This window comes from Lepus europaeus, chromosome 4 (genome assembly GCF_033115175.1).
Source record: "Lepus europaeus isolate LE1 chromosome 4, mLepTim1.pri, whole genome shotgun sequence".
NCBI lineage: Eukaryota > Metazoa > Chordata > Mammalia > Lagomorpha > Leporidae > Lepus > Lepus europaeus.
In genome coordinates, this window is record NC_084830.1 from 22,950,493 (window position 1) to 22,966,098 (window position 15,606).

General features: G+C 37.9%; 1 protein-coding gene across 3 annotated transcripts in view; it reads left to right on the forward strand.

The window, feature by feature from the left end:
- Positions 1-15,606, forward strand: part of TAF2 (TATA-box binding protein associated factor 2) — a 121,067-nt gene that overhangs the window by 68,498 nt on the left and 36,963 nt on the right. For all 3 annotated transcript variants that reach the window (XR_009865697.1, XM_062188059.1, XM_062188060.1), the window contains exons 20-22: positions 909-1,048; positions 3,875-3,944; positions 7,970-8,079. Coding sequence is in view for 2 of the 3 variants with exons in the window: in XM_062188059.1 (XP_062044043.1) it covers positions 909-1,048; positions 3,875-3,944; positions 7,970-8,079 (320 nt within the window). In the remaining variant the exon portion in view is untranslated. The remainder of the gene's footprint in view (positions 1-908; positions 1,049-3,874; positions 3,945-7,969; positions 8,080-15,606) is intronic.

The window sequence follows — 15,606 nt, forward strand, 5'->3', positions numbered from 1 at the left end:
GCTGAAGCCAGGAGCCAAGAACGTGGTTGGTGCAGGCCCAAGCACTTGGGCAGTCTTCTGTTGATTTTCCTGGCACACTAGCAGGGAGTTGGACTGGAAATTTGTTTAGCTGGCACTCCAACCGGCACATGGGATGCTGGCATTGCAGGCGGCAGCCCAGCCCACAGCACCACAACTCCATTCACTTTTTCACTTCTGTCAGTTTCTTTGAATATGGCTGTCAAAAATTCTTATTTCTTTAGGAGTTTGCAAAAAGTTGGTTATTGATTCAAATATTTTAAATACTTTTAAGATTCTATATGTATCTTGGTAAATTTTTTATGCTAAATACTTTTTTCTAAAGAATATTCCTGTTATAAGTAAAATGATACTTGAAATTTCTTGAAACTTTGAGTTTTCAAATACATTTTGAAGATTATTTTCTTTTAATAGGTTTTAGTGTAATAATTTTGAATTTAAAAAATTGAGACAAAGAGTGAGAGAGAGGATCAGAAAGCATTCATATTCAGTGGTATGTTCTGGAAATGAATGCAACCACTTGAGCTGGGTCAGGAGCCAGTGCGTGGCTCAGTCTGGGTCTCTCCCATGTGGGTGACAAGAGCCCAGTTACTTGAGCCATCACGTTCTGCCTCCCTTGGTCTGCGTTGGCAGGAAGCTGGAATGAGGAGCTGGAGGTGGAACTCAAACCTGGGCAGGCATCTTAACGAGTGTCTTCACAGCTAGGCAACATGTCGTCTCATAATTTTGAATTTTTCTCATCATTACAGAAATTTAATTTACAGACTTGAAGGTTGATTCCAGTCACTTCAGTTTTTAAGTTTACTGCTACAAATGAGTTTGATATCTGTGAAACAAATTTGATTCATAATATCTTAATGAAAGTAGTTAATGTGTTTTTCCCCCCCTAGTTGTTTGAGAGCCATACGGGTGCTTCAGAAGAATGGACATGTGCCAAGTGATCCAGCTCTTTTTAAATCTTATGCTGAATATGGCCACTTTGTGGATATTAGGATAGCAGCTTTAGAAGCAGTTGTTGATTATACTAAAGGTAATGCATTAGAAAAAGAAAATTTATCATTTTAGAAAGAAATTTTGCCTCCTAAAGTCAGTCTTGGTTATTAAGATTTTCATGTAAGTATAATACAGATATTTTAATTGTATAATACATGAAAGTATAATACAGATATTTATTTTGTGAGAAATCAGTGTATCATTTGATAGCTTTAATTGCATGTTATTTTAAGAAACCAGATGATGTTTGGGAAATTTCTATGAAGGATTCAATAAAGCGTCTTTTACCTATCTAAAAATTTGTATCTGTGAAATAAAAACAAGAGACATAAATAGTAGGGGAATTAGGCAAGACCTTGTTAACTTGAAAAACATAAGAGAATAATACGCATTAAAAACATTCTCAGAAATTTAAGAGATATAAAGAGATAGAAGTGCTAAAAGAAAATGTCATGAAGAATAGAGCTGCATGAAGGAAAGCAGTCATTCAACAAATAGTAAGATAGTTTGGAAGGACATGAGAAACTGACCTAAGTAAGATCTGGACAAAATTTATTATTTTTTAAAAGGTTATTTATTTATTTGAAAGGCAGAGTTGCAGAGAGAGAGCGAGAGACAAAGACAGATTTCCACCTGCTGGTTCACTCCCCAAGTGGCCACAATAGCTAACACTTAGCCAGGACGAAGCCAGGAGCCAGGATCTTCATCCAGGTCTCCCATGTGGGTAGCAGAGGTCCAAGCACTTGGGCAGTCTTCTGCTGCTTTCCCAAGCACATTGCCAGGGAGCTGGATCAGAAGTGGAGCAGCTGAGATACAAACTGGCATCCATATGTAATGCTGGCATTGCAGGTGGTGACTTTACCAGCTACGCTGATACCCAGTTAAGGAAAAAATTTGTTTTAGAACCAGTTTATTGTACAGTGTGAAAGGGTAATGTGATCTCTGAGTCATTCAGAATTTCAAGAGTCAAAAGACAAAGAACAGTTGGCTCTCAAATTTTTAGGAAACATTGTGATCTAGGATTTTCACTTCACCAAATTGTGACTCACATAGCTTTGGAGAATTAGAATTACATCTTAACAGTCTGAAGGATAAATTACCAGTAATAATTTTCAGCTGACTTGGATGTAAATCAAAAAACTCAAGGTTAGGGAAAGTGTGAAAGGAAGTAACTATTGATCAGTAGGTATGCCTATAAACAGCTTAAATATTCATTAAACAGGTAGTAAAATTTAATGCATAGTTTAAAGATAATCTTTTAAAATAATATGTAATTAGAAGAAATGTGTAAATCTACATCTAACATTCCCATATACAGCACTGAAGTATAGACAGAGTAAAGAAGTTACAGTAAGAGACTTGTCTAACTGTGGAAAGAGAGGGAAGGGTCAAAGGAAGTTCTTTAGTAGAAGTTGGTTCATTTTTAAGTGTTAAAATAGAGCAAAATATGCTCACATTTTTGTGATTTTTGTAAATTTTAATAGAAATACTTGTTTGTAGTCAGAAAGTAAAGAATAACAATATAATGTATATATTTCACATGTCCTAAACTCAAAACGTATTATCAATTATTCCATTTTGTTGAGGGAGAAAATATCCTTTCATTTAAGAAATTATGGAAATAACGATGTTTTTTGCTGTTAGATAACTTTCTGTGCAAGAAAAAAAATGTATTTTATTATTTCTGTTGATATTTTATCATTGTGTGTTATTATTTCCAACAACCTTCCTCATGATGTATGAATGATCTTCATTGTGTCATAAATAATAGAGTATGTCATGAATTAGTACTACCTGGAATGAAAATTAAAAAAAACACTAATGTAGTTTCCAAAGAATACTAAACTAAATATGATTCTTAAATTTGAGTTTAAAAATGAATGATCTAATTAGAAAATGGAAGATATAAAAAATAGAAAAAACACTCTGAAAACAAAGCTTTTCAAATTGTAAAAGCAAAACTTGTTGAAAAGGCGAATGAAAATCTCTAATGAGTTATTTTATGTTAGCTATGTTCATGACACTATTTTTGTATTACCTTTATATTATGCTGAAAAGTTATGACTGCTCTTTAAAATATTTATTTATTTATTTACTTACCTACTTACTTATTTATTTGAAAGGCAGAGTTAGAGAGGTGAGACAGAGACAGAGAGAGAAAGAGAAAGAGATCTTCCATCTGCTTGTTTACTTCCCAAATGGCCACAAATGACCATGGCCAGCCAAGGCAGAAACCAAGAGCCATGTGCTTCATCCAGTTCTCCCACTTTGGTGGCTGGGGCCCAACCACTTGGGCCATCCTTTGCTGCTTTCTCAGGCCATTAGAGAGAGCTGGATCAGAAGTGGAGCAACCTGGACACAAACAGATGTCTGTATGGGATATCGGCATCACAAGTGGTGGCTTAACCTGCTATGTCAGGTTAGTCATGGCCCTAGGACTAAATGGAAGAAAGCATTTGGGCAGGAGCAGTTGTCCTTGCTGCATACTATAGTTGAGATACCATTGGGAATCAAGCCTCTATAATTTAAGCATGTAGAAATAATTTTATTTAGATTAATTTTGTTTAATATCTAATTTAAGGTTCTTAAAAAATGATGATTTTCTCTGCTATGTTTGCTATGTGTTTGACTTTTAATAAAAAATGTACACTTAGTGCTATTTTATATCTTGGCTACACAAAACATTATACTTAGAAAAGTTACAGAGTAGCCCATTGCATAAAAATTGCAAGAAAACGTAAGACCTTGCCTATAGTCTTCAACTATGATTAGAAATCCAGCAGAGTCCTAATATTAAGTGTAAACTCTGCCTGTCACTTGTTATAATTAACTAGAACTTTTTTTTTTAAATTTTTCTTTAAAGTGGACAGGAGTTATGAAGAACTGCAATGGCTACTTAATATGATTCAGACCGATCCTGTACCATATGTAAGGTTAGTTTATGTGCCATCGTATTTTACTATTATAAATCCTGAAATGATTTGAATAGCTTGTACATGGAACAATTCCTTATGACTTTTTAAGTTTTTTGTATAAAAAATATTGTACATATTTATGGGCTTGAGTTTGACATTTCCAAATATGGGAATATATTATACTTTAATCATTTATTTTATTTCTATTTGACTTGCCTTTGAATAATATTTTTCAAAATATTGTTAATAAAGTCTATTTCCTATAATTTTAAGTATGAGACTACCTCAAAAAGTTCATGGAAAATGGAATTAACAGATTAGTTTCTTTTTGTGCAAAAAATGTTTAAAATCCATGCATAGAAAAGGTTTTCAAAAATTCACAGAAAACATGTGTTTTGAAGATTTGTAAGATTCTGATAACAAATAGAAAAAGAAAGTACATATACACTGTAAATAAAGTTTACCATATAGTCATTTGTTTTCAATTTATAATAACAGAGCTAACATTAAAATACTTATTGTTTTGAACACCATATATTTGAAATGTATATATTGAAGACTGTTTTTAGTATGTTCTCGTGATTTTTGCAAACTTGGTTATAATTTTTGTCAGTTTTGTTCTGGATAATCTGAATAATTGATTTTATTTGTTTTTGTTTTGTTTTGTTTTCTTTTTGACAGGCAGAGTTAGACAGTGAGAGAGAGACAGAGAGAAAGGTCTTCCTTTTTCCGTTGGTTCACCCCCTACGTGGCCGCTACGGCCGGCGCATTACAGCCGGCACACTGCGCAGATCCGAAGCCAGGAGCCAAGTGCTTCCTCCTGGTCTCCCTTGCTGGTGCAGGGCCCAAGGACTGGGCCATCCACCACTGCCCTCCTGGGCCACAGCAGAGAGCTGGACAGGAACAGGAGCAGCCGGGGCAGAATCCGGCGCCCCAACTGGGACTAGAACCCGGGATGCCAGTGCCGCAGGCAGAGGATTAGCCTAGTGAGCTGCGGCACCGGCCTGAATAATTGATTTTAAAATACTGTTGTAGAACTGTTAAGATTCATCAAATTTCTTTATTTTTTTTTTTTTAATTTGTTTATTTGAAAGTCAAAGTAACAGAGAGAGAGAGAGAGAGGTCTTCCATCCACTGGTTCACTCCCCAACTGGCCTCAACAGCCAGAGCTGCACCAATCCAAAGCCAGGAGCCAGGAGTTTCTTCTAAGTCTTCCAAGGGTGCAGGGACCCAAGGACTTGGGCCATCATCCATTTCAGCAGAGAGCTGAATCGGAAGTGGAGTAGCCATAGCCGGGACTAGAACCAGCACCCATATGGAATGCCAGCGCTTCAGGCCGGGGCGTTAACCCACTGCACCACAGCGCCAGCCCCTAGATTTATCAAATTTCAAAAGCATTGTTACCTGCAGTCTGAACTGAGAATCTATTTAAAATGTGTTTCATGATTATTTTTAGCATATTTTCTTCTTATTTGATATGGCTCATTTGTATCACCATAGTTATAAAACTTAAACATGTTTTTAAAAAAATTTTAATAGCAATAAGTGTTCACTGGGCAGAAGTGTTACTATGCAGCAGTTATTCTACATGTGTGGTTTTTGATGTCTTGGGACATCTGGTCTGTTTTTCAGTTTTTCTTTGTTTCTTGTTCATTGGAAAGGAATCTTCTCTTCATCCTATTGTTCCTTTTTTTTTTTTAAAAAAAAAGTGTTCTTGATATAGAATTGCTATATCCAGCTGTGTTAATTGAGTAGAATTTTTAATCTAAAAAGGTAGGTAAATGTTTGTATTTCACTTAAAATCACTCCCTTTCCCTTCTCCTGTCCCAAAGACAAGTGTTTTCTTTTCTTTTTTTTTCTTTTCTTTTTTCTTATTTTTGACAGGCAGAGTGGACAGTGAGAGAGACAGAGAGAAAGGTCCTCCTTTGCCGTTGGTTCACCCTCCAGTGGCCACTGCGGCCGGCGCACCACGCTGATCCAATGGCAGGAGCCAGGTGCTTATTATCCTGGTCTCCCATGGAGTGCAGGACCCAAGCACTTGGGCCATCCTCTATTGCACTCCCAGGCCACAGCAGAGAGCTGGCCTGGAAGAGGGGCAACTGGGACAGAATCCGGCGCCCCTACCGAGACTAGAACCTGGTGTGCCGGCGCCACAGGCGGAGGATTAGCCTGTTGAGCAACGGCGCTGGCCTAAGTGTTTTCTTTTCTTACATTTTTTGCCCAATACATGAAAACTGTACATACTTGTGGAATATCCTATGAAGTTTTGTTCATGAATACACAGTATAATATGCAGTCAAGGGTAATCATATGTTTCTCCTTAAGCATATAGCTTTTCTTTATGGTGAGCACATTCAAAATTCTTCTAATTTTTTTTTTTAATCCTTTTTTTTTTTTTTTTTTTTTGACAGGCAGAATGGACAGTGAGAGAGACAGAGAGAAAGGTCTTCCTTTTGCCGTTGGTTCACCCTCCAATGGCCACTGCGACTGGTGCGCTGCAGCCGGCGCACCGTGCTGATCCAAAGGCAGGAGCCAGGTGCTTCTCCTGGTCTCCCATGGGGTGCAGGGCCCAAGCACTTGGGCCATCCTCCACTGCACTCCCAGGCCACAGCAGAGAGCTGGCCTGGAAGAGGGGCAACCGGGACAGAATCCGGCGCCCCGACCGGGACTAGAACCTGGTGTGCCGGTGCCGCAAGGCAGAGGATTAGCCTGTTGAGCCACGGCACCGGCCTTCTTCTAATTTTTTTTTTTAAGATTTATTTTATTTATTTGAAAGAGTTAACAGAGAATGAGGGAGAGAAGTCTTCCATCTGATGGTTCACTCCCCAAATGTCTGCAACTCCCAGGGTTGGGCTGGGTTGAAGCCAGGACCCAGGAGCCTCCTCCAGGTCTCCCACATGCATGGCAGGGGCCCAGACACTCTGTCCATCCTCTGCTGCTTTTCCTAGGCCGTCAGCAGGGAGCTGGATCAAAAGTGGAGCAGTGAGGACTGGAACCAGCACCTTTATGGGATGCCGGCACTGTGGGTGACAGCTTAACCCACTAAACCACAATGCTGGTCGCCCTTCGGTTTTTTTTTTTAAAGAAAAATTACATAGTACATTATCAGTTTCTCTAACCACCATATTTGCAGTAGAACACTAGAAGTTTTTACTCCTGCCCACTTTATACTTGTTATTCAAGGTTTCCCCATCCTTCCCACAAGCATTTTATTTTTGTAGCCCTTGGTTTATTTTAAAACTCAGTGTAAAATGGCCTTTAAAAAATTAAATATAGATTTTGAACTCCGCTTCCATTATTATATATTATAATGACTAGTTTTGGTAAAATTAGATAAAGCTCTGAAGGATACTGGTGGGGAAAAGTCAAGAAGAAAAGAAAACTAACTGCCAGTAAGTACTGTTAAGCATAATTTTAGAATGAAAAAACAGTAGTCAATATTTAGGATATTTTAAGTACATGTATGTACAGTATGCACTAATCATATCAGAGTCATTACTATTTCCATCTCTATCATTTTTGTTAGAAGCCTTTGAGCTTTTCTTTTCCAGCTATTCATAAAATACATGATAGATTGATAGATTGTTGTGAACTATAGTTACTCCACTGTGCTGTAGAACTCTTATGTTTAGGTGCGTGTTTTCCAACCTTGCTCTACCTGCACCCTTTCCAGTCTCTAGTTAGCACTAGTCCGTATATTCATACTTGGTATATAATCAAAAAATATTTTAAATGTCTAAGGAGGTTGAAATGCTAATTATTCTGGTTTGATCATTATACATTGTATACATGTATTGAATTATCACTGTATTCCATATATATGTGAAATTAAGATAGTTTACATTTTTCTGAAGTTTTGAGATCTAACATAGTATGTTTTCAAATGGAACTAAATACAGAGCTAGACCTTACAGTGGAAAATGAAAAAATAGGTATAAGAAGGAAAAACTGTAGATCATTTCCACATATTTTATATCTTCTACTCATAGCATCAATCAATAAATGGTCCTCAAAAATTTAATTTTTGCTTTTATTTATGCCAGGCACAAGATTCTGAACATGTTGACTAAGAACCCTCCATTTACAAAGAACATGGAGTCTCCCTTATGCAATGAGGCCCTGGTGGATCAACTTTGGAAACTCATGAATTCTGGTAGGAAAATAATGATTGGTTTTTGTTTGTTTTTTAAGAACTTTATTGGAGTGTTTCTGTTTTATGACAGATTTTCAATTCAATAGCATTTAAGAACCAAAGTCAAGTTTTTGTCTTTCTTTTGAGTAGTATATCACATCTTTACAGTGGTGGGTATGATAATGTTCATTAAAGATACATTTACTCAGTTTGCTCCACAGGGTGGTTGAGGAATCCAAAATATTAATGTGTATGAAAATATTTCAAATGGTTGAAGGGTTAGAAATATGAACTTGTAAAGTATGATTTTTACTATTTCAGAAGGCTACAAAGGAGTGAAAACTTTTCCCCAGCCACCTGGTAGGCAGACTTAACCAGCTTTTTGCAGTTGATGCAGAATAGAATAAGATGCAACCTATATTTTTAAAAAAAATGCATGTTGTTACTACTCAATACCTTGGAGGTCATGGTATTTTTAAATGAGGTTAAGAGATAGGATAATATAGTGCTTAGGAACACTAATTCTGGGACATAGCATTTGAATTTTCTCCCATTCTGTTGGTGCAGTTTGTTGATTTCCTTCCTTCTTTCCTCCCTCCCTCCCTCCATCCTTCCCTCCCTTTTTGCTGTGCAGGAATTCAGTGTGATATAATCCCATTTTTAAATTTTTGCTTTTGTTGTCTTGTGCCTTTGGGTTCTCACCTAAAAAGCTTATTGCTTATGCCAGTATCTTGAAGTGTTTTCCTCTAATAGTTTCATAGTTTCACGTCTTACATTTAGATCTTTGATCCATTTTGAGTAGATTTTTGTGTAGGATAAAAGGTAATGGTCAAGTTTAAATCTTCTGTATAGGGGTATTCAGTTTAATTTAATTTATATGGATATTCAGATTAATTGAAGAGACTGTCCTTCTCCGGCATGTTTTTGATGCCTTTATTGAGAATGAATTGACTGTACTTGCATGAATTCATTTCTAGGATCTCTGTTCTGTCCCATTGGTCCGTGTTCCATTGTCTGTATGTGTATTTTAATGCCAGTACCATGTTGTTTTGGTTATAATATCTCTGTAGAATGTTGTGAAATCTGGTATTGTGATATCTCCAGCTTTGTTCTTTTTGTACAAGATTGCTTTACTTATTTAGGGGCTTTTGAGCTCCATATGAATTTTTGGACTGTTTTTTCCTAGTTTTGTAAAGAAATATCGCTGCTATTTTGATGGGGTTTGCATTGAACCTGTAAATTGCTTTCGGTCTTTGGATAGTATGGACATTTTATCAATAGTACTAATTCTTCAAATCCATGAATGTAACAGATCTTTCCATTTCTTCATGTTTCAATGTATTTCATCAGTGTTTTTTAATTTTCATTGCAGAATTTCACATTCTTGGTTACATTTATTCCAAGGTGTTGTGGTTTTTTTTTTTTTTTTTTTTTTTTTGTAGCTATTGTGAATAGGATCAGTCTTACAGTTTTCTTTTCAGTGAGTTTGTTATTTCTGTATAAAAATGGTACTGATTTCTGTGTGTTGATTTTGTAGCCTGTGATTTTGTTGAATTTGTTTATCCATTCCTAGTCTCTTGGTAGAGTCTTTAGGTTTTTCTATGTATAGATTCTTATCATTGGTAAACAGGGATAATTTGATTTCTTTTCTATTTGTATGTTTTTTGTTTATTTCTCTTGCCTTATTGCTTTGGCTGAAACTTCCAGTACTATCCTGAATAAGAGTATTAAGAGTAAACATCTTTGTCTTGTTCCAGATCTATCAGCAAATGCTTCCAAGTTTTCCCCATACCATGTGATGGTGGCTGTGGGTTTGTAATATAGAGTATTTGTATTGCAGTTATGTTCCTGTATACGTAACTTTTTCAAGGTTTCATTGTAAATAGATACTGAATTGTATTGAAAGCTTTTTCTGCCTCTCTTGAAATGACTATCTGATTTTTATTTTTCATTCTGTTGATGTGATTTATTATGTTTATTGATTTGTTTATTGATTACACCTTCCCTGAATCCATGGGATAAATCTTACTTGATCACGATGAGTGAACTTTCTTATGTGTTATTGAATTCAGTTTGCTAGTATTTTGTTGAGAATTTTTTGCATTTATGTTTATCAGGGTTATTGATATGTACTTTTTTGTTGTATCTTGTCTAGTTTTGGAGTAAACTGAATTTGTAAGGTTTCCTCTTTCAGTTACTTTTTTTGGCAGGAGGAAGGGAATCATTTGAGAAAAGTTTATGTTAATTCTCCTTAAAAGTTTAATAGAATTTAACAGTAAAATCATCAGGTCCTGGGTTATTTTGTTATTGGGAGACTTTTGATAACTGATTTAAAACTCATTACTTGTTTGTAGAGATTTTTGTGTCTTTGTGTTTCAACTTTAGTAAATTATGTGTATACAGAAATGTATTCCTATTCTACAGGTTATCCAATTTGTTGGCTATTTATTTATTTATCACTTTATTAAGACATTTTATAGCCTATTATGTGATCTGTCCTAGAGAATGTTCCATTTGCTGATGAAAAGAATTTGTGTTCTGCAGCTGTTGGAAGGAATTCTCTGTAAATGTCTGTTACTTTTGTTTGGTCTATAGTGTAGTTTTACCATTATATTTCTCAGTTAATATTTTTTGTCTGGATGATATATCCATTGATGAAAACGGGGTAATGAAGTCCTCCACTATTATTATTATTTTTTTTTTTTTTTAATTTTTGACAGGCAGAGTGGACAGTGAGAGAGAGAAACAGGAAGAAAGGTCTTCCTTTTACTGTTGGTTCACCCTCCAATGGCCGCTGTGGCCGGCGCCCTATGGCCGGCACACCGCGCTGATCCGAAGCCAGGAGCCAGGTGCTTCCTCTGGTCTCCTATGCGGGTGCAGGGTCCAAACACTTGGGCCATCCTCCACTGCACTCCCTGGCCACAGCAGAGAGCTGGCCTGGAAGAGGGGCAACTGGGACAGAATCCGGCACCCCAACCAGGACTAGAACCCTGTGTGCCGGCGCCGCAGGTGGAGGATTAGCCAAGTGAGCCGCGGCGCCGGCCCCTCCACTATTATTGTATTGGAGCTTTTCTCTCTCTCTTTAGATCTAATAATGTTTGTTTTATAAAATTGAGTGTAGCAGCATTAGGTGCATGTACATTTACAATTATATCTTTACATTGAATTGATCTTTTGATCAGTGTATAGTGACTTTATTTCTTTTTTACAGTTTCTGTGCTAAAGTATTTTGTCTGACAAAATATAGCTATTCCTGCTTGCTTTTGTTTTCCATTTACCTGAAATATTTTTTTCTGTCCTTTCGCTTTCATTATGTGTGTGTCTTTGAAGTGCACGTTGAAGTGCACTATGAAGTGCACTTCTTGTAGGCAGCATATTTTGGGTCTTGCCTTTTAATCAGTTCAGCTAATTGGAATCTTATTGTAGAATTTAGTGTATTTACATTCAGAGTTATTAATGATAAGTAATGACTTAGTTCTATCTTTTTTTTTTTCTTAACAATGTCTTCTGTGTATTTTGAATATTTTTTCTGTTTCTGGTGGGTTTTATACTTTAACATGTTTTATGGTGGTTATTACCTTTGTTGTATTTCTGGATGTAGAACTCCCTTAGGCATCCTTTGTCAGAGTGGTTTGGTGGTGATGAATTCTCTTAGCTTTTGTATGTCTTAGAAGGTCTTTATTGCTCCTTCAAAGATAACTTCACTGAGAAGTGTATTCTTAGTTTGCAGTTACTTTGTTTCAGAACTTGGAATATATCATTCCATTCCCTCCTGAATCATAAGGTTTCTTAGGAAAACTCTGCTGTTAATACTATATGGGTTCCCTTAAAAGAGACCTGGTACATTTTTTCTTTCAAAATTAGAATTTTCTGTGTTGCATTTGGGAAAAAAAAAAGATTTATTTATTTATTTTGAAGGAATTAGAGATAGAGAGACATCTTCCATTCACTGGTTCACTCCTCAGATGGCTGCAGCAGCCAGCACTGGGCCAGGCTGGAGTCAAGAGCCAGGAACTTTTCTGTGTCTCCCACATGGGTGTAGGGTCCCAGACACTTGGGCCATCTTCCACTGCCTTTCCCAGGCCATTAGGAGGGACTGGATCAGAAGTGGAGCAGCTGGGACACAAAGCAGTGCCCATACGAGATGCTGGCATTGCAGGCTTTACCTGCATCTTTGCCACTGTGCTGGCCCCCAAGAGTTTGACTGTAATGTGTTGGCAGTGACTATCTTTTCTGGTGATGTTTATTTGGGATCCTATGTGCCTCTGGTATTTGGATATCCATATCTGTCTTCAGACTTGGAAAGTTTTTAGATAGTAGGTCATTTTATAGGTTTTCCTTTTTTTCTATTCCTTTTTAAAGATTTACCGATTTACTTGAAAGGCAGAGTTATATAGAGAAGCAGAGAGAAAGAGCTCTTGCATTCACTGGTTTACTCCTTAATGGGCTGCAACGGCAAGAGTTGGCCCACAGCAAAGCCAGAAGCTTGGAACTCCATCTGGTCTCACATGGCTGGCAGGGGCCCAAGCACTTTGGCAGTCCTCTACTGCTTTCCAAGCACTTTAACTGGGAGCTGGATTGGAAATGGAGCAGCTAGGATACAAAACTGGCACCCATATGGGATACCAGCGTTACAGTCAGTGGCTTAACTTGTTTGCACCCAGTGCTGGCCACTGTTTAAGTTTTCTGTCTCTGTTCCTCTGTTTGCCCTCAGGAATCCTCACAATTCAAATATTTGTTCATTTAATGGTTTTACAGAGGTTTCAGCAGCTATCTTCATACTCTTTTGTCTTTTTTGTTTGGCCTGTCTTACTTGAATATTTCAAAAGACCTGTCTTCTTGTTGTTGTTGTTGTTGTTGTGTGTTTTTGTTTTTGTTTTTTAGTAAAAATTTATTTATTTGAGAGATAACAGAGAGGGAGAGGCAGAGAGAGAGGTCTTCCTTCCACTGGGTCTCTTGCCAAATGGCTGCAACGGCCAAGGCTGGGCCTAGCTGAAGCCAGAAGCCAGGAGCTTCCTCCAGATCTCCCACATGAGTGTGGAGGTCCAAGGACATGTGCCATCTTCCACTGCTTTCCCAGATGCATTAGCAGAGAGCTGGATCAGAAGAGGAGCAGCCAGACTCGAACTGGCGCCCACATGGGATGCCAGCACTGCAGGCAGCAGCTTTGCCTGCTCCACCACGGTGCCTGCTCCCAGAAAACCTGTCTTAACGTGTTGTTTTTCTGTGTTTGATCTAGTCTGTTGAGAATTTCTGCTGTGTCTCTTATTTGAATTACTGAGTTTTTCCTCTCTCAGATTTCTGCTTGGTTCTTTGTCTAGATCTCTATCTTTGTGCTGAATTTCTCATATATGTCATGCCTTGTTTTTCTGATTTTGTTTGGCTGTGATATTCTGTTGCATCTCTTTGAGCATCCTTGTAATCATTCTTTTGAATTCTTAGTCATTTTGACTATCCTTTTCTTTGGAGTGTTCATAAAGCATTCTTGTGTTCCTTTGGAAGTGTCAGCTTGCCATGCTTTTTCATACTTCCTACATCCATATATTGATGTTTAGTCATGTGATGGATTAGTTGTTTCTATCATTTTTAATGTGTAGATTTGGTGGAAAAAGCTTTGTTCTGAAGATTTATCTTCTGGTATCAGTTTGGTATAGGCTCTTTTGGGTTTATTTTCAGTTGAATGCTGTCATTTAGTCTTCCAGCCTCTTCAATCACCACAGTTAATGGCAGTAACAGTGAGAACATGAGGTGCTCTTCTCACACCCAACAAAGGTATGTGAGTCTCATTTGCAGCCCAGTAGGGCAAGAGGAGGGGGTCATGGAAGTCAGCAGTCCTCAGTCCACTATGGCTGGGGCTGTAGATGTGCAGGTCCAGAGTCCTGGAGGAGTTGCTTAGGTACCTGTATTGACTTGGGTTTGGTTGGTTCATACCAGTGACATCTGAAAGTCCAGCAGGGCCAAGTGAGTACCTACGGTGCCAGCACCTGATTTCTATGCAATGTTCTAACAACCACCAACTTTATCTTCCCTCAGCAATTACTGTCTAACGGTTAATGCTGCTTGGTGTTGGGGAAGGAATGGAGTAAGCAATCCTGTGGACACCTACACTAAAACACTAGATCATATCCAGAGCTCACAGTCCCTTAAGATCAGTGCAGTACACTGTAGGACCAAGGCCCACTTAGTATTGGCTTCCTGCTGCTGAGGTGGGCTTGTAACTCCAGGCTGCTGCTTTGAACCACAAGTGATATAAGTCTAGTTGACAGGCAGCAGGACAAGGGCAGATCCAAGAGTTCTGTCTACAGACACTGACTTGGGAGGATCTTCCCAGTAATGATTTTATGAGACCCAAGATCCACTCCTGTGATCACATTCATGCCCTGCTTTCCAGTGGCTGGGGTATTGTTCCTTGTTGTTTGCCCGTGCTTGGAGGAGAGATTTTGAAGGCAGACCCTTGACTGCCCCAACTGACCCTTAAGCTGGGTTGGGTCTCACAGCCACAGGGCCCTGCACTGCTTGTGGATGCAAACCAAGCCTGTGAGCAGCTAGGGGAGATCCAGTTTGAAACACTTCTTCCCACCAGGGCACAGCTCTTTGCCTAGTATTAGGGCAAATCTAGAGACTGTCTGTGAGCACTGGCCTGGTGATAGTACTTTGGGCTTTCACTGAACTTCAGAGCAAAGCCCTGAGTTCACTTTTCCCCAGTGGTTAGAGTCTAATTCTGTTGGAGGCTGGGGGAAGGGCAATGAAGGTAGATACTTTCCCAGGGCTCAGTCTGCAGGTGGTGGCCTAGGAGACAGAAATCTTGAGGTCCTGTCTGACTCATTTTCACTGTAGCAGGTCTGTTACTGGGTTTTAAGTTTAAAGTCTGGTCTTTAGTCCCTCTCCCTCCCCTAGGGGGAGGCATATTTCCATGCTGAACGACTTGGACCTGGGGGAGGAGTGATAGGACTACTCTTTTCTTCTTGCCTTCTTCAATGTGTCTTATTATTACATTAAAATAAGGCACTGTAGTCTCTCACCTGGCTTTCTTGGCTGTTATGAAGGTGACCTGATGTGTATTTAGTTGTTGATTGGTTTCTCTCTGGGCAGATGGCTGGAGTGTCTTATTCTGCTTGCATCTTGTTCTGCTTCCCTGGCATATCTCAATTATTTACCCACTGTGTGATTTGTCTAAACTATGTTCATTTATAAAGTGCAGATGATAAAGATACCTACTCTGCAAAATGAGAATTAAATGAGTTAATATTTGTCAAACACAGTGGCTAATATTAAGTACTCAAAAATGTTATTATATTCACACAACATAGTAATGATGTCATTATTCAGCCCATATATTTGAGTTATTTGTAGTTCCGTTTTTGGAAGTCATTCACATCCTTTGCTATTTTTACTGTATTATTGGTCTTTTCCTTTTGACATGTAAGTGTTATATATATATATATATATATATATATATATATATATATATGTATATATATATATCTTTAAAGAAATTTTTCTTTATATCTCTTACAGATTGAAATTGTAATGATTTTGGTTTAAAGA